Raw genomic sequence first — 27,091 nt, forward strand, 5'->3', positions numbered from 1 at the left:
CTGACTCCAACTCCGTGAATCTCCCCCCAAATCCACTTTTGTAAGAAAAAAATTTCCTCTGAGACTCTGAGGGGCAACTCAAGTGATGCCATCCAGAGATATGAGCTGTGTCAGGGGCAGGATCTGGGCAAAATGGTGGCAAATGCTTCTGCTGGAGCACAAACCCTACAAATTTAAATGTATGGGAGTGTCAGGTTGGACAATCCCTGGGTCCCCACAGGCTCCTGGTGCTGGGAAACAACTCACAAGGATTTGGGGTTTGTGCCTCTCCAGCAGGACAGGCCATAGACACCAACACAGCCAGTGGTATTGCAGCAAGAGGTCCTTTAATTCAGTTCCTTCTGCCTTATTGAAACCACTTTGTTTTTCTGGTGCAGTTTGAAACCACGAGGCCCGAGGCAGCAGCACCAGCAGCAGCTCCTCCCTTCCCCAGGGCTGCTCTCCGCACCCGATCCCACCAAACCTTTGCCCAGGAGCCCCTCCCAAGCTTTTCCCTCCTCACTGGAGCCTCTCAGGCTTCTCTCACACGGCTGTCCCTTTGGGGAAAGGCAGCAGGGGGTTCCTGTCAGTCCCTTTGGTGGCTTCAGCCCCTTCTGTCTTCAGCCACTCCATCTTCTGCCGGTGCTGCTGCACCGCGTCGGCCACGCGGGCGTCGATCATGGCCTCGGTGAGCACCCCGTCCTCGGAGGCGTAGGCTGCTGCCTGTGGGGACAAGGACACCTCAGAGATGGCATTTCTGGCCTCAGGGGACAGCTCAGACTGCTCCCTGTCCCTGTTGTTGTCTTCTCCATGCAGGATTTCCCCCCATGGCACACTCTCTCAATGAGCGGCTCTGCTCATCTGGATTGCCTGGGAATTAAAGCCCTCTGTTTCTCACACTTGACTCATTTAAATTTCCTCTCCTGGCACCAGATGGACACGAAAGAACCACACTCACACTGTCTAGTTGTGAGAGCAGAAAAAAAAGAAAACTTATTTTTGGGATTAGGGTTTAAATAGTGTTTGGAACCTGATCAGCAATTGGGTCGTGAGGTTGACACTTCTCTGACTCTACTGGTCAAGTTACAAGTCCAGCAATTTGTCCTTCCCCCAGTTAGAAGTCCATCAGTTTGTCCTTCCCCCAGGAAAAAATGAACAGTTTTTCAAAACATCACTCTTTGTTTATGTTACATGAGTGAGAACCTGAGTCCAGAAATGCAAACCATCAGAAGGCTGAAAAAAAATCAGGGTGAGACTCTCCTGCTCTAAAAGAGCTGCACATATAAAGTGAAGAGAGGTGGGTGCAGGGGGGTGATGAAACAACTCCATCTGAAGCAACAGAAAATTGTTTGAACACTTGTTTGAATGTCAGTGCTGGGGGGAACACGGGCAATGTGGTGCCTCTAAAATGCTGTTTAATGTGCCCTGATCCTGCTTTCCTCCTGCATCACTCCTGTGCTGTCTCAGCTCCCCAAATGCCCACAGGACCTTCCCTTTCCTCCCCTCCCCAGCCCTGCTGGCAAACACTGGGAGCTGGGAGAGGCACAAACGTGCCCAGAGCTCCTTGGGGACAGGGCTGGCAGCTCCTGCCACCCTCATCCAACAGCCCACAGGGGGGACAGGCCTGTGAGGCAGCAGCAGAGGGATGTCCCCTGTGCTGCAGGGGACACACAGGACAGCTGGGGCTCAGCCTGGCCCTCCTGCAGATGCCAGCACAGCCTGGGAGCCAGGGAAGGATGCTTGTGCTGTCAGCTGCACCCATCTCCAAGGTAACAGAGCAGCCCCCGAGCTGCAGATTTCTAAATCTGGTTCCTCCCTCTGCAAGTGCTCCTGTGAGAGGCTCTGTGCTGTGCTCAGGGGGTGAGGGAGCTTGGGATGAGGGGTGGGAGCCCCCCATGGCTATTCTGGCCCTAAAAGCCACAAACTTTTACCCTGCAGCTCCCCAAAGTCATCCTGCAGCTCCCCACAGCCATCCTGGCTTTAGGATCTCCAAACTTGTATCCTGCAGCTCCCCATGGCCATCCTGGCCCTAAGAGCCCCAAACTTGTACCCTGCAGCTCCTCATGACCATCCTACAGCTACCCACAACTACCCTGGCCCTAAGAGCCCCAAACTTGTACCCTGCAGCTCCCCACAACCATCCTGCAGCTCTCCACAGTCATCCTGCAGCTCCCCATGGCCACCCTGCAGCTCCCCACAGCCACTCTGGCCCTAAGAGCCCCAAACTTGTACCCTGCAGCTCCCCACATTTATCCTGGCCCTAAGAGCCACAACTTGTACCCTGCAGCTCCCCACAACTATCCTGGTCCAAAGAGCCCCAAAACGTACCCTGCAGCTCCCCAGAGTCACCCTGCAGCTCTCCACAACTATCCTGGCTCTAAGAGCCCCAAACTTTTACCCTGCAGCTACCCACAGTCATCCTGCAGCTCCCCGTGGCCATTCTGCCCCTAAAAGCCTCATACTTGGACCCTACAGCTCCCCACAACCATCCTGCAGCTTCCCATGGCCATCCTGAAGTTCCCCACAACTATCCTGGCCCTAAGATCCCCAAATTTGTACCCTGCAGCTCCTCACAGCCATCCTGCAGCTCCCCACGGCCATCCTGCCCCTAGGATTCCCAAACTTGTACCCTACAGCTCCCCACAGCCACCCTGCAGCTTCTCATGGCCATCCTGAAGTTCCCCACAACTATCCTGGCCCTAAGAGCCCAAACTTGTACCCTGCAGCTCCTCACAGCCACCCCACAGCCACCCACGGCCATCCTGGCTCTAAGATCCCCAAACTTGTACCCTGCAGCTCCCCACAACCACCCTGGCCCTAAGAGCCCCCAAACTCATCCCCACATCCTGGACTGTCCCGTGCCAACCCTCCTGTCCCCTATAACAAGGAACACTAACTCTGATCTCACTGCAGTGTGACTCTGAGGCGTCACACACGGGCTCCCATCAATTACTGATGGTGCAAAAACATCGATCCCGGCAAGAAAACGAGGCTGGCAGTGAAAGCAGCACAGAAACAAACTCCAGAGTGACCCTTTTACACCTCCACACTGCCCAGAAATGCCCATGGGGGAGAGGACAAAGCCCAGGATGAGCTGTTGCTCTGCTGTCACCACACTGCTGCCTATTACCTCATTGCAGGAAGAATAATTATTTCCAGAAATGACCAAAAAGGTTGGTTTTTAGGCTCCCTAACCTATTTTCCAGCCTTTTTTTTTTTTTTTTTTTTTTTTTTTTGTGGGGGAACTGGTTAAACCACCTAAGGTGTCCTTGCACAAACCACCAGAGCTGGTTTTTTCTTGCAAGCAACATCAAATCCTTTCCCCCTGTGCAAATCCTTCCTCCAGGCAGCGCTGCCAAGTCAGGCTGGTGCTCCTGCTTCAAACCAGGAGTAAACACTGGCCTGGGGGAGGGAGAGCAGAGAAGGAGAAAGTCCTGGAAATAGAGAAATAGAGAATAAATAGAGAATTTTCTCTGCAATAAAGGCTCTTGTGCTGCTCTCACTGCCTGAGCAGGATCCTCAGCACTTGAGGCTGCCACTTCTGCTTCCAGAACCTGCCAAATATTCCCTCAGCACCTCTCCCAACCCCTCCAGTCCTCTCTGCAAAAAAGGACAACACTGGAAAGGTTTTATTCATACCTCCTTTTCAAATTTTTGATTTTTTATTGCAGGACTCTCAATGCAGCTCTGGTGGGGTGTTTTAAAATAATTAAAAAAGGGCTCTGCTTGGATTTTTGTGCTTGCAGAGCTCAGAGAGGGAAGGATGCCTTGCCTGCCCTCCTCCTCCCTGCCACTGCACAGCCCATCCAGCCCAGTGTGGAACCTCCTGCAAAGCTGTGCAGTTCATGCTCTGTTGATTTTCTCAATGACTTTCTATTTTTAGAAAGCCTTAGGCCCTCGCTGTCAAGAAAGCAAATGGGAGAAGCAGCTGCCCCTTCTGGGAGTAGCTTGCACACACACACACACACACACACACACACACAAAAATGGGACCAAGCTTCATTTATATTCATACCTCTGCCTCCTGCATGGACAGATTTTAACCCATTTTCTCCAGTGCAGCAATTCCTGTTTTATCCCCTCAAACCTAATTATGAAATAAATTTGTTTTGGTGGAGGATGGAACAGATGACAAGTCCAGCCTAAATGACCTCATGCTTCATTTCAGCCAAGACTCGTGGTTTGTTTATTTTAACCTGGCCAGACTCCTCTGTATCATTTCTATCCCATTTATAATGAATTTAGCCTGATTAAAAAAAAAAAAAAAAAAGCTTCACAAAAATACAACAGCTATTTTTAAAATATAAACAAGGTTCAGGGAGAAAAGGAAAAAAAAATAAAAAAAAGGCATTTATGTCAGTGGCATAAAAGGCAAGGAAATGACAGGAAGCTCACACTGGGACATAAAACTCCTGGGAATTCTCCTGAAATGCTGCCAAAACAATTTTCCAAGATTACAGCTCGGAATAGTGAAAGGTTGCTTTTTGGTTTTGACATTTTATCTTAAAGCACATCAGCCAGGTTTGAGTACAGCGCTGGGGAAGGGAGCACACGACTACAAACAGAGAGCTGAGGGGAATTTTTAAGGTGAAAATGCATCTCAGTCCACGCTGGAGCCATAAAGGGCAATGGAAAAGCACAAGGACAAAAGGGAATGGCTCAGTCTTCTGCAGAAGAGATTAAAATGGATTTCTAGCACGCACACTGTTAGCTGTGCCAGACAGCAATATTTTTCCCAGTGCTAGAGGTTACACTCTTGGCTTTTCTGCATCTTTTTTTTTTTTTTTTTTTCTTCTCCCTGTTGGTAAATTCAGGACAGACAGAGCCAGACTGAAACAGCAGCGGGCTAAAACTTCATGTAAATGACAGCCCAATCCATCTCCAATCCAGTTTATGGTGGAGTTAAGCCTCTGAAAGCTGCAGCTATAACTGAGATGGCTTTTTAAAGGCAATATTGGCAGGAAAATCCTCGTGGGAACTGCCTGCAAGGACACAGGACAGAGTGGCCACTGCTGCTGTCCCAGGGAAAAGCTGATCCTTGTGATGTTTTCACCTCCTAAAAAGCTTCAGGATTTCCCCAAACCATCTGTGGGATGCAGTTCTGGGAAGGGGAAGATGATCCCAGAGCTGCTGAGGATTCCAGAGGCTCCCCCAGCTCCCATCAGGGTCACACAAACACCTTTCTGTGCACAGGACCAAAGCTCAGGTGTGTATTCAGGGTGGGGTTTGAGCCCTGCAGGGCCCACAGATGGACCTGGAGGATCTTTGTGGGTTTTTCCCAGCCCAGGATATTCTGTAATCAGATTATTTCCCACCTTTGGCAGGCAGCACTTTGAATTAAAAGGGAATTAACTGACAAAAAAATTGATATATTGATATGAGATGTAAGAAATAGAGAATATCTCTGCTACATAAGCACCCTGCAGCTGCTCCATCCTGGTAAGGATTTGGGAAGCCTGAAATGGATTTTTTGGAGTCAGATCCTGGTTCCTGCAGCCCCTACCTTACCCCAAACACTGTAGCTATGCAGTTAACTGGTCTTGCCAAGCTATTTTTATCTCTGCTCAGCTCCCTGACCCAGTTCAGAGCTCAGCCATCCACAGGGGTGCACCAGCACCACGGGAAGGAGAGCAGGAATTTGAGGCAGGAAAACTGCCAGAAAGGCTTGAAAACTGCAGCCTTAAACCTTCCCTGAGAGTGCAGAGCAGTGGAGCAGCCACAAAGGAGTCACCAGTGCTAAAACAGAGCTTAAAATACCAACAGCACTCAGGATTTCAGTTGGGGGTGAGTAAAACACACCTGGCATGGAGAGAGGCTTTTCTCCAAAGCTGTTGAGGGGCTTCAAACAGGGAAAAAAAACCCCAAAGGCAGAGGGGACACGTCTTGCCAAGGGCAGTGGCCAGAGCTGGCAGAAACAGCAGCTCCACTGGGTCACAGCTCCAAATTCCTCATCCAAAAAATGGACCACAGGTCATGGGTTTTCACACTTTTATCAGTTTGGTCCATTTGGGGGTTAATTCTCCAATTAGAGCTTCAGGTAATGAAGGAATTTACCCCAAGTTTGCTGCCCCTAAATCACTTTTATTTCAATTTCTCAGGGCCGGTGTCCTTGATCCCCAGGCCTGGAGAGGAATTGTTGTGTCTGACCAAAATGTGAATCCAGCAGCTCACACTCAATATGGACTTTAGAGTTCTGCACTAAAGAACTGCAGGATTACAAATATATGAAAAATAGAAAAGCTGAAATCCTAAAACATCACAAGTGACTGAAAAATAACCCCCAGAGCATCACCAGCTCTGGCAGGCAGCTCCCAAGGCAATTCTTACCCTGGATTACCTTCATGTCCAGTCCCCGGGCTGCTCAGTGACCCCTGGGCACATCCCACTCCCCTTCCTGAGCAACGAGAAATGAGATAACTCTCATTTTTAACTCTCATTTTTAACCCTCATTTTTAACCCTCATTTTTAACCCTCATTTTTAACCCTCATTTTTAACCCTGATTAAGCTTCTCGCTGTATCCAACCAACTCAAATATTTCTCCCCACCCTCTCCTGTGTGTTTTTTTTAAAGCCTTTGAGTGTTTCACGAGAGCAGAGAGGAGCACAACTTCCTGCTGCAATCCCACATCAAACCTTGTTAAATAGTGCTGGCAGCACGAGGTACATTTTTAAGAAGCTGTCAAGGGAAAATTAGTCACCCCCACCTTTTTTATTCCCCTCCCTTCACCAGCACTTAAAGGATAAATGATAAAAGCTGAGGTCATTCCTGGGGAGTAATGACAAACTTGGTGATATGGGGTGATAAAAAGCAAAAGGATCATTTATCACAAGTCCTTATTACAGGAAATAGTTGGCAGCAAAGCCTTTCACATACATGGGGCAGATGACAGCACATATTTTGAAATATGATTCAATATCACAGAAATTATACAGGAAAATTAACCAGCAGTGTGCTACCAAGGAATAAAATAAGAATTAACAGCACTCCAGCTGGACCTCAGCTCATGACTACTGCAAATAAAATTAATTTATACTAGAAATTACATCCTTTATCAAAAGATAAATATTTCTGTCCTTTAAAAGAGGGAAAACCTTTAGTAGAAGGAATGAGATGTTTCCTAAGATGTTTGTGAGCTGCTAAACTAAATTAAAAATTTAAGAACTAAACAAAAAGCCACTTTGTTTTTACAATCCCTGAAAGGAAGGTGACATGAGTAGGTTACATGACACACAAACTGGAGCACATTCCTTCAGTTGATATTTCTAGGTTAGTTTATGGAAATACAAAAATCCAAGTAAGAAACTGGCAGCTGTGACAAAATAAGATGAAAACCTGATTCAAAAAAACCCAAAAAAACCAAAAAGAAACAACTAAAGCTTGCTGAGCATGTGGATAATTGTACTCCAAGTGACTGCAATTCTTGTTTTTATCTACGGGAGAAATATTTATTTTTTTTCAGTTCCAATTCCTGTTAGTTTTGTTCCTTTAATAGCTCAAGTTGTACTTTAAGGGTTTAGAAGAAAGAAGAGAAGGAGGATGGTTTAGTGCCCTAATGAGGGCAACAACACCAGGCACCTCCTTCTGCTGGGCTTCCTGAGCTGGACCTGAGTGTGGCCAGCATGGACTGCCCAAAGTCACTCCAAACTCACCTGATTTATTTAAATTTCATAAAGGATTCCCCATTAGGGATTATCCAAACTGCTCCTCTTTATGGGATGAGGAATTATAGGAATTATGGTGGTATTTCAACAATCACCCCAGATCCAGCAGTGCTCTGGTACCACCCCATGGACAAAACAGATTTTCACAGGGAAAGATGATCTGAGACTTCAGAATCAACACCTCAAACCTTCCAGGGAGGGAAAAGGGAAGGGGAAAAGGGAAGGGGAAAAGGGAAGGGGAAAAGGGAAGGGGAAAAGGGAAGGGGAAAAGGGAAGGGGAAAAGGGAAGGGGAAAAGGGAAGGGGAAAAGGGAAGGGGAAAAGGGAAGGGGAAAAGGGAAGGGGAAAAGGGAAGGGGAAAAGGGAAGGGGAAAAGGGAAGGGGAAAAGGGAAGGGGAAAAGGGAAGGGGAAAAGGGAAGGGGAAGGGAAGGGGAAGGGAAGGGGAAGGGAAGGGGAAAAGGGAAGGGGAAGGGAAGGGGAAGGGAAGGGGAAGGGAAGGGGAAGGGAAGGGGAAGGGAAGGGGAAGGGAAGGGGAAGGGAAGGGGAAGGGAAGGGGAAGGGAAGGGGAAGGGAAGGGGAAGGGAAGGGGAAGGGAAGGGGAAGGGAAGGGGAAGGGAAGGGGAAGGGAAGGGGAAGGGAAGGGGAAGGGAAGGGGAAGGGAAGGGGAAGGGAAGGGGAAGGGAAGGGGAAGGGAAGGGGAAGGGAAGGGGAAGGGAAGGGGAAGGGAAGGGGAAGGGAAGGGGAAGGGAAGGGGAAGGGAAGGGGAAGGGAAGGGGAAGGGAAGGGGAAGGGAAGGGGAAGGGAAGGGAAGGCCCACTCACCTGCCAGGCCACAGCGAGCTGGGAGATCTCCCGGCCGGACATGCCCTCGGTCAGCCTGGCAATCTCTGAGCACTTCTTGCCATAATCAAACTGGGCCAGCTTCAACCTCCTGAAAGGCAGAACAACCTTTTGGTTGATGTGCAGCCACACCACAGGAATTCCTACAGTTTCCTCTTTACATTACTGCCTCCTGAATTTTAAGTTCACAACAAATATCTGGGATGGCATCGCATCGAGAGGCATCTCCCAACTCTTGTTCAAAGTGGAGTTATAGGCAGAATTTACAGGAAAAGGGAACGAGGAAAAGCAAGAAAAGAAAGAGAACTCTCCAAGGTGGGAGAATTGTGAGGGGTACCCACTGTTTGCCCTCCGTGGCTGGTTTCAGGACGTGCTGGTCGAAATACATCCTGACGAGCCGCTCGCGCTCCTCCAGCTGGGGCAGGTCGAAGTTCACCATCTCATCTATCCTGTCATTGATGGCCCAGTCAAACTGCTCAGGCTGGTTGCTTGCTAAAACAAGCATAAACCTGGAATTAGGGAGAAAAAAAAAAAAAAAGAAGAAGGAGGAAAAAAAAAAAAAAAGATAGACTGACAAAGCTGTAAAAATAAAAATCGATGAACTAAGTCTGAACGTCGGGAGCTGCCGTGGTTGGGATTAAAAATGTTTCATCAGCTGGGAAAAAAAACTGGATTCCTTAGAAATGGCTTTCACAGCACTTCAAACACTGCACTAAAATGTGTTTTGGGCTGTTTAGAACAGTCTGATGGGTGCAGATCCACGATACAGATGTGCTGCTCCAGGTCTTGCTGCATTTTGGAGCTGGAAACCCTTTTTTTTTTTTTTTTCTTTTATTGCTTTGTAATGATGCTTCTTCCCCGTGCCAATACTTTAATGCTTTAATTGATGTCACCAGTTTAATAGTGCCTAATAATTTGAAATGGGCTTTTAAGCACAGCTATTGGAATATTGATGTTCTTGCTGTCTGGTTGAATCATTGGCTACAAGGGGCCGTGTTCTCTGCTGTCATTTCTGGAGATGACTTGGCCGAGACAAGACTTTTCTTTTGGCTTTTCCACCAACAAAAAACTTGCAGAAACACAAGTTGATATTCAGACAGCCAGCTATTCTAATAAGATGAATTTTGGTGAAGTTTAAAGGCAGTAATTCCCCAATCCTGGTGCCAATTCTTTGCTGAAGGAAGAGTCTCCTCAGGGTCTCACCAAAGCAGCCCCATTTACACGGCCCATTACACCCATTGCAGTGAGCTCCCTCCCACTCGTGGATGCAGCACTGCTCCTTGCCCAGAGCAGCAATAAGGCTGCTCAGAAGTAAAAAAGCAGTGTATGAATCACCAGGGCATGTTGAGTGTCCTCAAATAGCTCACAGTTGAAATCAGGGCTGAATTTGATGTGAGAGCTCATCGCAAACGAGAGCAGAGGAGAGGCAGAGTCATCCCCAGCACCCAAAAATCACCCCCAGAGCTCTTTCAAGGCAATTTAACATCAGGAGAAAGAAAGAACCATCCCCTGCCTGTCCCTGATCTGCAGGAGAAATATTTATTGTGTTTATTCTTGCAAATATCAGTTAATAATAATAATAATAATAATAATAATAATAATAATAATTATACTGAACACAGCTTTATAGAGCAAGTCCATGTATCATTTCAGAAAAGATTTGCTCTCCTCCCAAAGGGGGAAACCAAGGCTCTTGCAGGATCAACACTTTGCTTTCTAGCAATTTATTTCTTTTAGAAAAACACCTTTTTCCCAGGCACCTCTGGGACAGAGAAGATACACAAAAGCAATTATCAGTTCCAGCTGCATTGGTCCCAACAAGTTCAAGAGACCCCAAGGACAGAAAATGTCATGGAACAGTGACCTTCCAGGATATTTATTTCAATGTCATGAGGTTACTTAAAAAAGTCTTTTATTCCAACCTCACTGAGGGGGAGTTCATCATTAAAATCCTCACTTTCCCCACATAAAGCCAGAGATGACTTTTCTTGTTGGCTCAATTGTGAAAAAAGGAGAAGTTTTAACAACAGAGTAAAGTTCACACTCAAAAAAATAAAAATAAAAATCAAATATTATTTGAGAAAGGTGGAGGAAAGGTCACTTTTCTATTATGACAGCAAGGAAATGGATTTGGCTGAAGTTCTCATGGAGGTGACAAGGTGAGCAGGGCTGGGGGACAGTGACATTGTCACTTTGTCACCTCAGCAAGGAGGGAACAGCTCTGGGATCCCACGAGGAGCCAGATGGAAAGAAATGGAGTCAGAGGGAAAAAAATGGAGTCAGATGGGAACTCAACTGCCTCAAAGTTCCTGCCCAGGTCACTGGAGAGGAATGAGCATCACTAAAAGTGTTTTTTCCAGGGAACATGAAGCACCCAGCCAGGATGAACTCTGAATTTTTGTGGTAGTGATTTTCCTGGGCTCTTGTATAAATAATAACTTAACAAGAAAGAAAATATCAACATCAAGACACTCAAGATGTCCAAATACAACCCCAGTCTCAGGATAAAAAAAAAATAAAATTCTTCTGTTCTGATTTCCAAGTGCCAGGAAAAGTTGAAGGAGCACCAAACTCCATTCAGCACATAAACTGAAAGGAGAATATTCTATATTCTCTGCAGATTTTTTTTCAACCCCTCAGCAGCACAGATAATTCCCAACTTCTATTTGTACACCAGAGACTTTTTAAAGACTTTTTCCTCAACCCAAGGAAATAGCTGTAGAAAGTGGATACTCACTTGTTGCTGTGCTGCCCCGTTCTGTGCAGAAATGCATTTAAAGTTGCTCTGAGATCTTCACTGATTTTCTCCTGCAAAGAAGAAACCCAGAGGAGGATCAGCTGCAGAGGGACTGCAGGCAGGTCACAGCTTTAAGCAGCATTATGGACAAAGGGAATTCTGTTCAAAGGAACAGGGAATTTTGTTATTGCCAAGCACTTGCATTACAGCAGAATCCAAAGCTCTGAAAGACCACGGAGGGAAAAAAAAATCAATTTATATTTTTTATCTGAGATTTATCCACACTCATCCAGTGATTTGAGGTTTCAAACCCAATGCTCTGGCCACTGGCCCAGGTGGTTTTTCCTGTTATTTTATCTGGGAAGCCCAGTGTGATACTTACAGGAAAATAAGCAAAGGATTCACTCACACAATAAAAAAAAAACCTCCTGGAGAGCTCTTTAAATACACAACTGGGACTGGAGTAGCAGTTCCAGACTGGATGTACAATGTGGGGACTGACTTGGGAAACACAGATTATTCCTACAGGGGAAGATGCTGCTGTAACTTTGTCCATGTAGCAAAAAGCAGTTTTGCAATAATAAATATCTGTGGGGACAAAGGCCAAACCCTGCAAGGTACCAGCAAGAAAAACCTTTAAATATAAATCTCTTTCCTTCCTCTTTTCCTGCTGCAAAACCCCCAACAGGACAGGACCACTGATGCCTTTTCCTTGGTCTTAAAATTAAGACTGAAGGGATAAAGGGTTTTTATCCTGATATTTAATAAGGATTTTTATTTTTAGGAAATGTACATTCACGGGACAGCACACATACAATTGTATAGATTTTGTAAATTAGCATATTTAATAAAGATGTTTTAATAAGAGGTTTGAATGAATAGTGTGATATTTCTTTATTCTAAAGTATTTTCCCCTTAGATGGGTTTATAAATTTTAACTAAATTTTAGTTTATAGGATGTGTTTTAGAGGGGACTTCGATTTTTTAAGGCACTCTAAGTTTTTTTGGTCTTTAATGGCAAGGCTTTTAGGATGTTTGGGTTTTTTTGGCCTAACAGAATATTAGGACTATGTCAAGATATTAGATTAAGGAATTAAGGATACTGAGAATACACAAGAGATATTTAAAAGAAAAGACAAAAAATGATCACGGCATCACCACCCAACTTTCGCGGACAGGAATTCTCAGTTTGGAGACGCTCACTCCACTCCATAAAACGTTGATTTCTTGTCTCTGCCATCAGTTCAGCACTGAGGCACCTGCCAGCTTTGATTTTTTGGCAGATAACGGGTGCAGGAGGCTGCTGGCCGGCCCTGCAGCAGGAGCAGACACACACCAAGCACTTACTGTCGCCCTTTTCCGCAGGAACGCGTCCGCCTCGTCCACGAACAGCAGGAGGCTGCAAAAGGAAAACACTGCACACTAACAGGACACAGGTAAGTGTTTAAGAGGCTCAGCTGGCTCCAGCATCCTGTCCCACTGCCAGGCTCCCACAGCTGGAAAAAAACACCCAAAGGATTGCACAAGCAACATCATTTCCTGGGGCAGCGTTTCATCACTGACCTGCCCGTGGTGAGCGCCTGGCCCAGCCCAGCAGCTGAAAAATGGATTAAATGTCACACAATTCAGGCCAGAAATCTGCCCCCAAGCTTCTGGAGTTCTGTTTCTTGCTGTTCAGAAGCAGATTGAAGCTCATGTACCTTAGTCTTGCTTAAGCTCCTGTGGGTTTTTAAATCTAGATGGGAGTTTTCATAGGGACAGTCTGTAGTTTGTGGCTGGCAGGGCTGGATGTCACTGCCAAGCTGCAGTGGGTATTTGAAATTTGGACCTGCTGAAGTCTGAGAGGGCTATTGCAGCATTCCCTCGTCTTCAGAGAGGAGTGTGCAAGGGCACAACACAGAAATCTTGGTGACAGTGACACCTCTCTGCCATTTTTCCTCCTTATGCCACTCTGAAAAACCTCAAACCACAGTCCTCTCCTCATCCAGCTTTTGTTATTCTGTGAGCTTTTTCTTTTCCAAACCACAGCAGCACCAATGTAATGGTTTTACTACCTGTGGAGAAGTGAATTAATAAAGCCCATGAATTATTCACCAAAATAAATTCCCTCCTAACCCAAGGGCAGTGCTCTTCCCAAGGGACTGAGCCTGTAAAGATGTTTATCAATAACAGAACCAGGTTGCTCATAAAGCTGTCACAGCTTGTATTACCTCCTTGCCTGCCTTCAAAGCCAGCTGTCTTCCAGGAGATTTCAGGCCTATTAACATCTTCCACCCAGCCCCAAATTCTCCTAAATATTCTCTGCAGAGAAGTGTCTGTTGTCACAATTTCCCAGCTAATAAAGGCAACAGCTAAGATTGGTGGATATTCAGAATTAAAGATGCTTAAATACTTCAGTGCTGCTGGAAGGGAGAATATTGATTCTCTGGACACGTGTAAGCTTTGATCAGGAAGTGTAGGAAGCTGAAATGCACAGAAATTTTCAGCAGGGCAGAAAAATTCAGACCAAGGCAGTGCTGTAAAAGAATTCCTTAATGGAAGCATCCAGCTGAGTGTCCTCACATCTCTTCCAACTTCTCACTTAAATTCTAAGCCCACTTAAATTCTAATACCTTCCCTTCTATAGCTCTTCAGGATAGAAGTTTAAAAATTTAAATCCTCAGGACATTTCCCTGCTTTTTTTTTTTTTTTTTTTTCTTCTTTGTAAGGGGAAATAGAAAAGATTTAGGTGATGAATGAAGCAGGGATTAAAAGAGACACTGCAAGATAATGTCCATCTGAAGCAATCAGAGAACACATAAATCACTGGGCAGCCACTTTTAAAGATCTGAGATGAAACCAGCACAAAAACCCAAATTACACCCCCTGAAAGCTCAATATTGAATTTTACCATCCTGCTTGGACAAACAACTCCTCAGCTACCTGTGCACTGCAAAAATCCATTTACATTGGTAGGAGCAAATTAACTACACACTCCTAGAGAATCAGGGAGCCAAGATTCAGCCTCAGCGTGAGGATTCTTCTGCAGATAAAAATTTGCTTTTAAAGGTGATTGAAAAAGCCAAAGTTCTTTTTTGTGTTAGTGATTTTTACACCTCAGCATCGTTCTCCTTCTTATCTTCTTTTATTTCTTATAATTCACTCCTCCTGCTTGAGTCTCAAAAGCAAACAAGGAGCTGGATTTAAATACTATCAGTGTTTAAAATCTGAGCAGTTGCAACAGGGAACAGCCAGAGTGTGAACACCTGATTTGTACCAAATCTTCTAATTATTGTCAGGTCATTAATCACCCTGAAAGAAATTTGTCCCAGCTTTCAAGTGGGCAGGAAGTTTCCTCCTGCTTGGGGAGATCAGAAAATCAAGTTATGACTGATCTGGAAAAGTTCAGTAAAATTGAAGGTGTAAAAGGTGTAAAAAGGGTTTGAAAAAAAAAAAAGAAAAGTAAAGGTTTTAAGCTTTTTAAATATTACTAATTAACAAGGATTCACCCAGTCCAGGAAAACTCCAGGAGCTTCTGTTTGCTCAGTGTTACCTCCCTCAATAACAGCAACTGGAGGGCTGAACTGGGTTATGGTGAGGGGATTTTTTTTTTTTTTTGAGCAAAAACTCAAATTGAGGATTGAATAAAAGCTCAACTTACCCTCTCCTGCTGGTGTTGGCCCAGTCAAAGAGTTTGTGCATGGCTGTGACCCCTTCCCTGCCCATGGGGGCCACGTCCCCTCCTGTCATGATGGCATAATCCATGCCTGAGTGCACAGCTAATTTCTGGAATGAAACAAAAACCAGCAAATTAATCCCTTTCTTTCACTGCAAGGCCATGGAGGATGAGGAGGGAATTAAAGCAGTTCAGTCTGGTTATTTGCAGAGGGGAGGTATTGGCTTCTTTATGCTCTTTATCACTTAGTGGCAATTTTAATTTGTGAATTGTTTATTTTTTTTTTCATATCTGTCCATCTCTGTTGGCTTTAAAAACCCAAACTATGCTTTAGAAATCCAGTAGGTGCCATAGAAAGCTTTAGGTGCTATTTTCACAGAAAATTATTAAGTTTAATGTATTGATGGAGGGGAAAAAAATTCACTTGCATCAGTTTGTCAAATCTGCCACTGTTTAAAAGCTGATGAAACCTCAGATCTTGTGGACAGACAAGGAAAAAAAATCAAATTCTGACTCAAATCCATGTAAAAACCACCCTGGCAGTGCCTCTGCACATGGAGCCATGGCTGTCTCTGCTCTGGGACTGTAAAAACCCATTTAACCAAGGACATAAACCCAACAGACAGAGGTGGATATGAAGTGGCTGCTGCTGTGATTCCCACAAATCCCAGTTTGCCAAAGGCCTTTTCCAGATGGAAAAGCTCCTCTCAGCACCAGAATCCAAGTGGGTGCACTGATTCAGAGCTGAAGCAGGCAGGCTGCCCTTTCCCTCCCTCCCCAACAGAAACAAAAATGTTTATGCAACACTCCAGCAAACAGATTTCAGCCCAGAGAGGCTTCCCAAGCCCTGGAATTTTCAGAACACTTTGCAAAGTGCAGGTTGGCAGAATCTTGGCAGGGTTTGTTTATTTTTTATTTTTTATTTTTTTTTTTTACCTTGGCAAAGAGAGTTTTTCCAGTGCCAGGAGGACCATACATCAGAATATTCCTGTAGAGGCTTTTATTCTTTTTTGTATTTCTCGTGGCTATGGCAATGTCCCTCACACGTGCTTCCAACTGGGGCTGGAAAGGAAAAAGAGTTAAATATAAGGAACAGAAAATCCCAAAAAGAAGAGCTGCACCTACCAGGTTCCCAGATCAGTACCTGCAGGAAGGAGGCAGCACTCCAGGCTCAAGCTTTTAAGGTTTAACTTCAGCTGCTCATGACTCCACACCAAGGTCATTTCCTGTCCTATGTGAGGATTTACTCGATTTTCTGTCCACTTGGCTACAATTGTTTGGTAAGAAAAAGCAGCAGTGCAGGAAGCAGTGCAGTGACTACTCTAGGAACAGATAACACCTAAATGTTCACTTCCTAAGTCATGCTCTGGGACATATGGATATGTCAAAACATAAAGCAACTCTCTTTTGCAGTGCTAATTCCTTCTCAAGTCATAAACTCATATTTATATCACTACTGCATTTGGAGAGAGTTATTCCTGCAGGAGCATTTTCTCTCAGCAGCTTCAAGAAGTTTTTAAATTTGCCTGATAACCAGGAAATCAAATTCAGAAGCAAATATACAGAAGCAGCACTAATTAGCAAGTCAAGGATCAATCTCAGGGTGGGGAAATACACACAATATTTAAGATTTTTTTTTTTTTGGCCTAGAAGCAGGTCTGGGTTCAGTAATCCTTAACTTCAGATGGCACAAGTGGAATTCTTCATCTTAAAATGTTGACTACAGAGAGAAAACTGCACCAGAGCAAGGACTGAACTAAGACTTCCAACTGCTTTTCACAGAGGGGGAAAAAAGGTGAACAGGCTGCTTAATGCATGTCACACTGAACACAGGAGCTTATTTATGGTCTCAGTGTCCCAAGAGTGCTACGACTCCAAAACTGCTGGAATTACAGCTCTGGAAGTGAGTTAAAGCTCTTAATTAGAATCTCAAGTCATCCTTCACAGCCCAAGACAGGAAAACAGAGTACTCACACTGAGAACAACTCCTTCAAGGGCATCCTGAGCCTTGCTGGTGAGACGTTTACCAACCTTGAGAGGACAAATTCAGTTACTCACAGGTAGGAAAAAAACCCACGTTTTAACAACTCACTTGGACTAAAACATCTTATAGAATGCCAGGGGCTCAGCCCATCCATAACACTTCCAATATTCTGTTTATTCAAGACCCACTGACAACCCCAGCCTGAGTTTTGCTGAGTGTTAACACAGAAACAAAAATGAATTTTATGTTGATGGGATATTTCAGAGCCATTGTGCTCAGCCCATCCATTCTAATTCTATTTATTCAGTCCCACTGACAATCCCAGCCTGAGTTTTGCTGAGTGTTAACACAGAAACAAAACTGAATTTTATGTTGCTGGGATGTTTCAGAGCCAGTGGCCTCAGCCCATCCATTCTACCTATAATATTGTTTATTCAAGACCCAGTGACAATCCCAGCCTGAGTTTTGCTGAGTATTAACACACAAACAAAACTGAATTTTACCTTGATGTTTCAGAGCCAGTGGGCCCAGCCCATCCATTCTAATTCTATTTATTCAGACCCACTGACAACCCCAGCCTGAGTTTTTCTGAGTGTAACAAAGGAACAAAGCTGAGTTTTACCTTGATGGGGTGTTTGAGAGCCTCCAGCACAGTGATCCTGGAGGTTTCCCTCACCAGGGAGGGTTTTCCCAGCCGTGCCTCTATGTAACGCCCTGCCACAGCCGTGGCATTTTTGGCAGAATAAACCCCCACTGCCAGCAGGGTCAGGCCTGCCACCTGCAAAGAAAAAAAAAAGGAGGGAAAGATTAGCAAAAAAAAACTTGGCAAGGCAGTTCTTGCCTGTCCTGTGGTGGGGAATTAAGATTCAGGACAAACGCTGACCAGGAGGGGTTTATTTTTGGTAAGGTGTTTTATCCCTTGCTCAGACAGTCAAGGTCTCACACTCTCTGCTCACTGATTGCTCTTGCACAGCAAAAGGCAGAGGAAGCACAAGGGAAGCATTTAGTCCTGAATCCAAAACGTGTGGGGATGTCCAGATTTTTAACTCAATTGAGTAATGAAGATAAAACAGTCAGAATGTCCCTCACCACACTAGAAAATAAAAGTTGAATTTAAGAAGCCAAGGTAAAATGTGAATTGTGGCTGCCACCAAGGCAGGGCACAAAAAGGGAATATTTGCTAAAGGTGGCAGCTGTGCCAGCCCAAACACAACAGGGAATTAGGGATTCCAGAGGAGCAACAAAGCCAAAACCACCATGGGAATGGGAATTACCATCACTGCACTGGGCTGTTCTTTCAGCAACCCCACAAAAATGAGACATTCCCATCGATCTGCCAGTGAAGCAGAAAGATTCCAGACTTAGGAGTCAGCTTAAAGCTGATGCCAATAATTTCCATCAGAGAAAAAAAGAGCAAACCGCAGCAATTGCTTTTAAAATGAGCTGCCTTCTCCTGCAAGTACAGATCAGGGTCAAAAGCCTCAAGGACAACGAGGGTGGCACTGCTCAATAAAGCATGAGGCACCATCTGCTCGCTCTCACTCTGCTGAAAACCTGTGACATCACTTCTGCTCTGGGTGGAAACATGAAAATGATCAGAACTGTGAGTTCCAGGATGCCAAGAGTGAGGGATCTCCACGCCCAGTTCAGCTCAGACACAGAATACTGAAGGGATTTCACCTTTTTAGCAGCCTCTCTCTAAAAACAGTGCCATGATCTCATCGTGCTCTCTTAGATCCAGACTTAAATCCAGCACAGAGCAAAGCTCCCTCTGCCTGGATGGGCCTGATGCCATTTTCTCAGACTTTTGGACTTCACTGATGTTCATGTCACAAGAGAAACAAAGCTTTAAAACCTCGTGAGTTCTTATATCAAACAAGAACCCAACTGCCAAATCTAAAAATCAGTCTGATTACAGGGCCTGTCTGTTTGTCATAAAGTATCAAGCAAAGGAATGGGTCTCTGATCAGTTAACAAAGTAAATTAACCAAAAATTTTGAAGTAGAACTTTTGAGGTTCTGCTTGGCTGGGAAAAGGTAGAGAAAAAGCAGGATTTAAAATAAGACAGAGCTGAAAACTCAGGCTTCATTTACAAGAATCTTAAAATAACTGACTAGTTCTTACCTTATAGTAATTTCAAAGCAACAGAAAATATGAGTTCCAGCTGTGTTGTCCCCTTTCCAAAAATATACTTACCTTTTTTTTTTTTTTTTAATCTAAATGTCCCAAATTCACAAGAGAAGAGCATGTCAGAAGCAAAAAATGACCATATAATGCAGGAAACTGGTATCTGGGTCAAATGAATGCACAGCTCAAAGCATTGAACTACAAAAGGCTCTGAATGCTGCAGACACCCCAGGTACAGATGACAAAAGGAGCCACTAAAAGCTTCTCTTGTTCTCCCCAGTGCTCTCAGGCAAAGGATGTTTTGTATCAGCCTGAGTGTATAAAATCAGAGGGTGGAGCAGATGGTGCTGAGTGATTTAAAGCAAAATTTCTATTTTAAGCAGCCGCGCTACCAAAAATGTATTTTCACTGCTGTTTTTTTGTAAGTATTACACTGAGAAACAACTTTATGTCCCCAAGATCTCATCACCAAGCTTTTTTGTCCTGTGAAAAGATGCTGCTCTGGCTTTTAATCAATTTATTTCAGTTCTGTAAGTGCTCTCTAGGCTACATCAAAATTAGATCTAAAGCTGTGACACAATCAGGAGTTTAACACACATTTTCTGGAAGTTACTGACAGATATCCCGACCTTACCGTGGCTGTGACTTTATCCCAGTCTGTTACAAAAGCACGGAATCCTTCCCCAAAGAGCATCCCAGCTGTCCTGTGGCAAGCAAACAGCAAGGAAAGCAAGAGAGAAAGGCATTTCAAAGATTGAATTGATAAATTTTAAAGGCTTTCAGGTTGTATTAAAGTTGATAATCTTCTTCAGAATGAGTCAAAGCTAAGGGCTCACCTCAGAATTGGAACATGAACAAGTACGGAAAATAAATATTTATAGTCATCTGATGCTATACCTGACCTGGGAATAAGTCCAAAAAAGCATCTGGCTTTAAGATGGTATAAATTTATTTCTTTAATGTATTATTTATGCTGAATTGTAGGTATTTAACTCTAAAGCTTTTTTTTTTCTCAAAATACCTAAAATTAACCAACTCCAAACCTAAAACACTCATCCCTGTGGAGCCAAACTGCTTTACACCTTTGTGGTGGATGTTCTGAAAGAACTGAGGGGAACTGAAAGAACTGAGGGGGTTCTCAGAGTTACTGAGTTGCAGGATTTGGCTTGAAATAATCTGTGAGAAAAATTTTATCACTGTGAATGTCCCTGGGTGCCCTTCAGGTGACAATGTAGTGAGACAAGTGAGAGAGTTCACACCAGGGTGCACAACACTGAAATTCCTCAGAGGAACAAACCCCAGGTTCTCCCACACCCTGGGACACACTTGGAGCAGCACCAGGCTGAAATTTCTCAGAGTAAATCCTGGTTTTTCCAACATGCTGGGACACACGTGGAGAAGCACCAGAGGAACAAACCCCAGGTTCTCCCACACACTGAGACAACACACTTGGAGAAGCACCAGGCTGAAATTCCTCAGAGAACAAACTTCAGGTTCTCCCATGTGCTGGGACACACTTGGAGCAGCACCAGGCTGAAATTCCTCAGAGGAATAAATCCTGGCTTTTTCCACATGCTGGGACACACGTGGAGAAGCACCAGAGGAACAAACCCCAGGTTCTCCCACACCCTGGGACACACTTGGAGAAGCACCAGGCTGAAATACCTTGGAGGAATAAACTCCAGGTTCTCCCACGTGTTGGGGGGGACACTCGGAGAAGCACAACACTGAAAATCCTGAGAGGAATTAATCCCAGGTTCTCCCACACTCTGGGACAACACATTTGGAGAAGCACCAGGCTGAAACTCCTCAGAGAACAAATTCCAGGTTCTCTCACTTATGGGGATACACTTGGAGAAGCACCAGGATCAAATTCCTCAGAGAACAAACCCCAAGTTCTCCCATAGGCCAGGACACACTTGGAGAAGCATCAGAGGAACAAACCCCAGGTTGTCCCACATGTGGGGACACACTTGGAGAAGCACAACACTGAAGTTCCTCAGAGGAATAAACCCCAGGTTCTCCCACATGTAAGGATACACTTGGAGAAGCACCAGGCTGAAATACCTTGGAGGAATAAACTCCAGGTTCTCCCACGTGTTGGGGGGGACACTCGGAGAAGCACAACACTGAAAATCCTGAGAGGAATTAATCCCAGGTTTTCCCACACTCTGGGACACACTTGGAGAAGCACCAGAGGAATAAACCCCAGGTTCTCCCACACACTGGGACAACACACTTGGAGAAGCACCAGGCTGAAATTCTTCAGAGAACAAACCCCAGGTTCTCCAACATGTGGGAACACAGTTGGAGAAACAGCAGGATAAAATTCCTCAGAGGAATAAACCCCAGGTTCTCCCACATGTGGAGATCCATTTGGAGAAGCACCAGAGGAATAAGCTCCAGGTTCTACCACACACTGAGACAACACACTTGGAAAAGCTGAAATTCCAGGCTGAAATTCCTTAGAGAACAAACCCCAGGTTTTCCCACATGTGGGGACACACTTGGAGAAGCACCAGAAGAACAAGCTCCAGGTTCTACCACACACTGAGACAACACATTTGGAGAAGCACTAGGCTGAAACTCCTCAGAGAACGAACTCCAGGTTCTCTCACTTATGGGGATACACTTGGAGAAGCACCAGGATCAAATTCCTCAGAGGAACAAACCCCAGATTCTCCCATGTGCTGGGCCACAGGTATAGAAGCTGCAGGCAGATATTCCTCAGTGGAATAAACCCTGGCTTTTCCAACATGCTGGGACTTGGAGAAGCATCAGAGGAACAAACCCCAGGTTCTCCCACACGCTGAGACAACACACTTGGAGAAGCACCAAAGGAACAAACCCCAGGTTCCCTCATGTGCTGGGACACATGTGGAGAAGCACCAGAGGAACAAACCCCAGGTTCTCCCATGTGCTGGGACACAGGTGTAGAAGCTCCAGGCGGATACTCCTCAGAGGAACAAACCCCATGTTCTCCCACACACCGCGACACACTCAGAGAACCACCAGGCGGACCCTCCTCAGAAGAACAAACCCCAGCTTTTCCCCCATGCTGCCCCAGAGCTGCAGAACCCTCAAGCCCTCCCCTGCACCCACTTGAGGGACTCGAGCACGGTCTGGCGGTGCTCGGCGGCCTTGAGGCGGATCTGCTCGCGGATGATGTCGGCGTTCTCGCGCTCGGCCTTGGCGCGCGCCCGCGCCTCCGCCTCCACCCGCAGCATCTCGTTCTTGTGCCTCAGCTCCATCTCCTTCTCCACAGTAGCTTGGGTTAAAAAAAAATAAAAAAAAAAAGATAGCAGAGAGGTTAAGTTTTTGAGTGGTTTAATGCCAGGGAGCAGGAAAAGCTCAGGGAAGTTGTTGTGAAGAGAAGTAAAAAATGGAGCTGCTGGTTCTGAGCAGGATTTTGGAAGTTTTTGTTATTTCAAATATAGAATTGTGTGGAAGGAGAAATCCAAGAATAAAATAAGCCAAAAGCCTACAGGGTTTCATCACTGAGCTGTTTTGTACTACACTTCCCTCACTGGGTGACAGAACAGCTGTGCACATCTGTGCTCAGAGCAAACCAGCCTTCCCAACCCTTTCAGTCCAACACAAATTGCCTCAACATTTCTGAGACTTGCACCCCAGTGGAGCTCTGCAAACCCAGGAGTTCTGCCAATTCCCAACAATAAAAAAGAAACTAAGCAAGTTTCACGCTGCAGCTTTTTTATTTTCTGCAGGAAACTGAATGGAGATGAGGTGACACAGATTCAACCACTCCTTTCAGATGTTTTGTTCTTCTCCCCTCCTCAAAATTTGTTTTATTTTAGGTTGTTCCAGTGTGAAATCAGAATTTCAGTTATTCTACCAGGAGATGCTGAGAGTTTATTGGGAAATCCAGGAGTGACAAGGCAGATGTTTAGGAGTGCAGCCCTTTCTAAAACTAATCTTTGAAGGAATTGGTAACTTTATCCCTGCTGGGATTTACCTGTCCTTGCCAATCTGACATCAAACACAGCACAAAGATCAGCACAAGGACTCCACGTGGCCTCACACCCTCAGCAGCTGAACCAAACACTCACCTCGCCTCATGGCCTCCTGCTTCTGCACAGATTCCTCCTGCTTCCTCAGATTTTCCTCATTGGCAAGTTGCTACAGGGAGAGATGACAGCAGAAGAGATGCTGATGTTGTAAGAACTCCATCACACATAAATTTAAGTGCTGCAAATATTTCCAAGAAGCTGCTGCTCAGCTTGAAGTGCTTTTTCCTCTCCCCATCTCTCAGATTTATCCTCCTAATTCCAAACTGTTGCTTTGCCCTAATGCCCAGCCTTTGATGTGCCAGTCCAGCACTGCTGATATTGAGCAGATAATACAAATAAACTGTGTCCAGCATCAGCCACCTGGCCAGCAGGACAGGGCACAGCTTCAGAGCATCTCCTGGATTTATTTAAGAAGGCTCCCAGCCCATTCCCAGCTGGATCAGAGCAGGAATCCATCCTACCTGCTGTCTCATCTGCTCGTCGTAGCGCTGCCGTGCCAGTTTGTCCTGGTACTGGGCTCTCTTCAAAAAACAAAACAGAATACACAGATTAGGCAGCTAAAAAACAGCCTGGTCCTCAGGGAAATGAGGTTTAGGGGGAAAAAAACAAGTAAAACAGGAAAATCTGCATAAACAAAAAAATTATCCTGGATTTGAATGTGAGCGAGGCAAAATATCCTCAGTCAGCACCAAAAATTCTCTTGAGCTGAGAAATCTCGACAGAGATTTAGAAATCTCTACAGTCTGACTTCATTTTTAAGGGATCACAGATGTCAAAACAAAGAGCAAGTGTTTCTTGGCCCAGAAAAGGAGACTTCAGTGGGAAAAAACAAGGTTTTCATGTTCTAAACCACGTTATCTGGACTGGTGACTGCAAGCAATAGAATTGTCAGGATGTGCTGATGGGCTCTGGTTTTGATAAAGATTTCCTTGTTCCTCATTAATTCCTCTTATCAATTTTCCACTGGAACTCCAAATAAACCCAAATTTTCTCCACTGAACTAGAAATGGGCTGAGGATCCACATCCACCAGCAGGGAGGACTCTTTATCAGGGAGGTGACATCATTCTCTATTCCAAACACAGGGACAGCAGAACAGAATTGGGAATTATCTCCTCAGCAACACTAAAACACCATGGAATAAACCAAGACTGAGCTGACTGTGATTTGAAATAACCCTGGGACTTCAAATGGTGTCCTGTGAGCTGCAGGAGGTGAAGAACCAACCCCTGGGAGGAGCTGAATGTGCAGCTGCTTCCTGGGCCAGCCCCGCTCAAAGTCCAAACTCTGCCAGGGTAAAAGCACCATGTGCCAAATAAACAGTTCCAGCAAACTTCCCAAGCTGGATAATCCACCTGAATGAATCAATTCCCTCATCTCAGAGGAAGAAATCACCGTGATTTAGCTTTTAACATAAAAGGCCAGCCTTTATTTCCCCTGTTTCAGGATTATTGGCACATCAGTGACTCAAGCGACAACAAACCAACATTGCTCACAACTACTCAGAGTTGCATCACTTCTCCTCTTAAAATATTTTTCCTGTTTAATTCAGAAGAAATAGGGTTTCAAGCTATTTTAAACTGATATCAAAATAACTTCAGAGCCATTTCACTGGGCTAACACACAGAGTTGATAAACCAGTATTCATCAACACTCTCCTGAAAAACTCTTTAGGAAAATCCTAAAAAAACACAAAATGAGAGAAAGTGCTACCTTTGGATGTTCAAGAATTTGGGAACTAAAGTCCAAAAGGATTAAAAATCCAGCTCAATATTATAAATCCAGGACAGAACAGCCTGTGAACACCCCCAGACCTCTGGCTGCCCACAACCCCCTCGTCCCAAAAATGGATAATTAATTAAAGGGATAATGAAAGGGATAATTAATGCATCATTGCCTTTTCTATAAGGGAAGATACAAACAAGGTCTCCCCTGACTTGGCTTCCCCCTCATTCCCTTACTGCTTGATGCTGTTTGGTTTCTTCATTGAGTGTTTTCCTTCTCTCTTCTGCCTGCACCCGGATCTGCTCATTCTTCAGCTGTTCTATGGCAGCCTCGTATTCCTGGGGGAATAATCAGAGAATTTAATCACCAGAAATTAGCAGAACATCCTGGAGAGGAGTTTTACTGACAATTATATCCCAAGAATCCCTCCTGTAATTCTTGTAATCCCTCTTGCAGGAGTGGTGCCCTTAATTATTGACACAAGAAACTTAAATTATTGACACAAGAAACTTAAATTGTGACAATAAAACGATTTTAAGAAATATTGTAATTAATCATTTTGGGATTAAACACAAATTTAAAAATCATATCCAAGAGATCAACCAACACCCAGACAATGCCCAAATTCCTTGATAAGAGAAACAGAAATCTGTCCTTCACCCAACTACAGAAAACCCTTGTCATTCCCCAAAACCAGCAGTGACATTCCAGCAGTTACAAACCCACTCAGGACATGCAAGTTTTAATCAAAGCCACAAAATATGTGTCAGAATAGGCCAAATTGGCTCAAACTTTACCTTCCAGAATGACTATTTTTTTTTCCCCTAAAGACAAATAACTACAATTTGCTGAAGCTGAACAGAAAGGAAAAACTTATCATCCTTTGCAGAGGAAACATTTTAATTTTTGCCTCTCCCAAACCTGGCAGCTGCTTGAGGAGTTCCAACAGTGAGGAATTCCAACACACCTTCAGTTTGGCTTGCTGTTCCAGCTGCAAGGTCTGCTCCTGCATCTGGGCAAGGCTCAGAGCATCTTTTGCATGGCCTGGAAAATGGGAAGAGATTATGGACAGTGAGAAAAGTCTTTTCTCAGCAAAAAAGATGCTCAGAGCGTTCAACCCATTCTCTTCCAGCTGTGCCTGCCTGGAGCACAGCAGAGCTAATAATTTATTCGACCCTCCAGGGAATAAATTATTATTTAAGTTATTAATAATTTCAATTATTATGAAACTTCTCAGTACACCTGTGGGAAAGATCCAACCAAGGGCAGGCTGGAGAAATCTGGGATAGTGGAAGGTCCCTGCCCATGGTGGGGTGGCACTTTAAGGTCTTTTCCAACCCAAACCATTCAGGGAATCGGGATGTTATAAAGGTGCTCTGGTGTCTCTCAAACCCTGCAGGAAGCACTCAGAGCTCACTGAGTGGACATGCTGACCCCAGGAGAGCAGGGAGGAGCCAGAGGCTGCCCGGCTCAGGCGGGACCCGATGGGATACGAGGTTTGGCAGCAGGGCTGAGGCTGAAGGGCCCCAAGAGCCTCCCCTGCCGCAACAGGCTCATCCCAGAGCACAGCACAGCTGTCTGCGTCCAGCCAGACCTGCAATATCCCCACCGAGGGACACCCCACACCCTCTCCGCTCTCTGCTCCAGCCAGTTCCTCACATCCAGCTGGAATTTCCCGGATTCTTGCCCTTCCCTCGCCTCCCACAGCAGGGCCTCACGGAGCAGAGCCCTCTCCTTGCTCCCACACCGCCTTTCCCCACACCTCCACCCCCTGAGGCGCTCTCCAGCCCCATCCCCTCACTGACGGGACGCGTCCAGCTCCCTCGCCGCCTTCGCCGCCCGCTCCAGGCCCGTGGGGTCGAAGTTGCTCCATTTGTCCTTGGGCGTCTGACGGTCGCCGGCGCCACTTCCACTGCCACCACCGGGTGTGGGAGGCAGGGAGAGACCTGCCCCACTACCCGCGCCTGTCCCGGTGCCCGGCGGTGCCGCGTCCCCGCCGCCGCCCGGGGCGGCCCCGCGGTTCAGCCCGAACAGCCACGACATGAGGGCGGCGGCGGCGGCGGCTCCACGCGGGAGACGCGCGCATGCACCGGAGGGCGGGCCGCTTTCCCATTGGTCAGCGGGAGCGCCGCGCCGCGCTCTGATTGGCGAAGACGCGCCGCGTGTGGGGTTTGATTGGTTGAGGGAGGAGGGAGGGGCGGGAGGGTTGTGTGTTGGGGGGGGGGACGGAGAGCCGGGAGGGACAAATGGGGCGGGAGGCGCTTCCGCGTAGCAACGGGAGTGAGGGGCGTTGCTAAGGGCCCGTGAGGAGGGCACGGCCTTGGGGTTATCCCGGGAAATCTGCGGGGTTTGGGGT

The 27,091-nt window shown here is 45.7% G+C and overlaps 1 protein-coding gene across 1 annotated transcript; it reads right to left on the reverse strand.

Annotated features, from left to right (window-relative positions):
• Positions 1–304: 304 nt before the first annotated feature.
• ATAD3A (ATPase family AAA domain containing 3A) lies at positions 305–26,724 on the reverse strand. Its single transcript, XM_083876697.1, has 16 exons — positions 26,541–26,724; positions 25,703–25,779; positions 24,972–25,073; positions 23,473–23,532; positions 23,051–23,120; positions 22,086–22,251; positions 19,618–19,687; positions 17,479–17,634; positions 16,847–16,903; positions 15,809–15,934; positions 14,858–14,982; positions 12,565–12,616; positions 11,218–11,288; positions 8,822–8,989; positions 8,463–8,571; positions 305–702 (listed from the first exon to the last, which is right to left on the reverse strand). Exons 2-16 carry the CDS (start codon positions 25,745–25,747, stop codon positions 523–525), a joined length of 1,557 nt encoding a protein of 518 aa, XP_083732823.1. The 5' UTR covers positions 25,748–25,779; positions 26,541–26,724; the 3' UTR covers positions 305–522.
• Between the last annotated feature and the right edge of the window lie 367 nt (positions 26,725–27,091).

Source organism: Zosterops lateralis, assembly GCF_965231275.1.
Source record: "Zosterops lateralis genome assembly, chromosome: 22".
In the NCBI taxonomy this organism is placed as follows: domain Eukaryota; kingdom Metazoa; phylum Chordata; class Aves; order Passeriformes; family Zosteropidae; genus Zosterops; species Zosterops lateralis.

Coding starts and splice junctions, on each gene's coding strand:
- ATAD3A (XM_083876697.1), bottom strand. CDS start 25,747: ATGCAGGAGCAGACCTTGCAGCTGGAACAGCAAGCCAAACTGAAG. Junction 22,252..23,050: donor GCAGGAGGCCATGAGGCGAG/GTGAGTGTTTGG, acceptor TTTTAACCCAAG/CTACTGTGGAGAAGGAGATG. Junction 11,289..12,564: donor TCCTGCGGAAAAGGGCGACA/GTAAGTGCTTGG, acceptor TCTTCTTTGCAG/GAGAAAATCAGTGAAGATCT.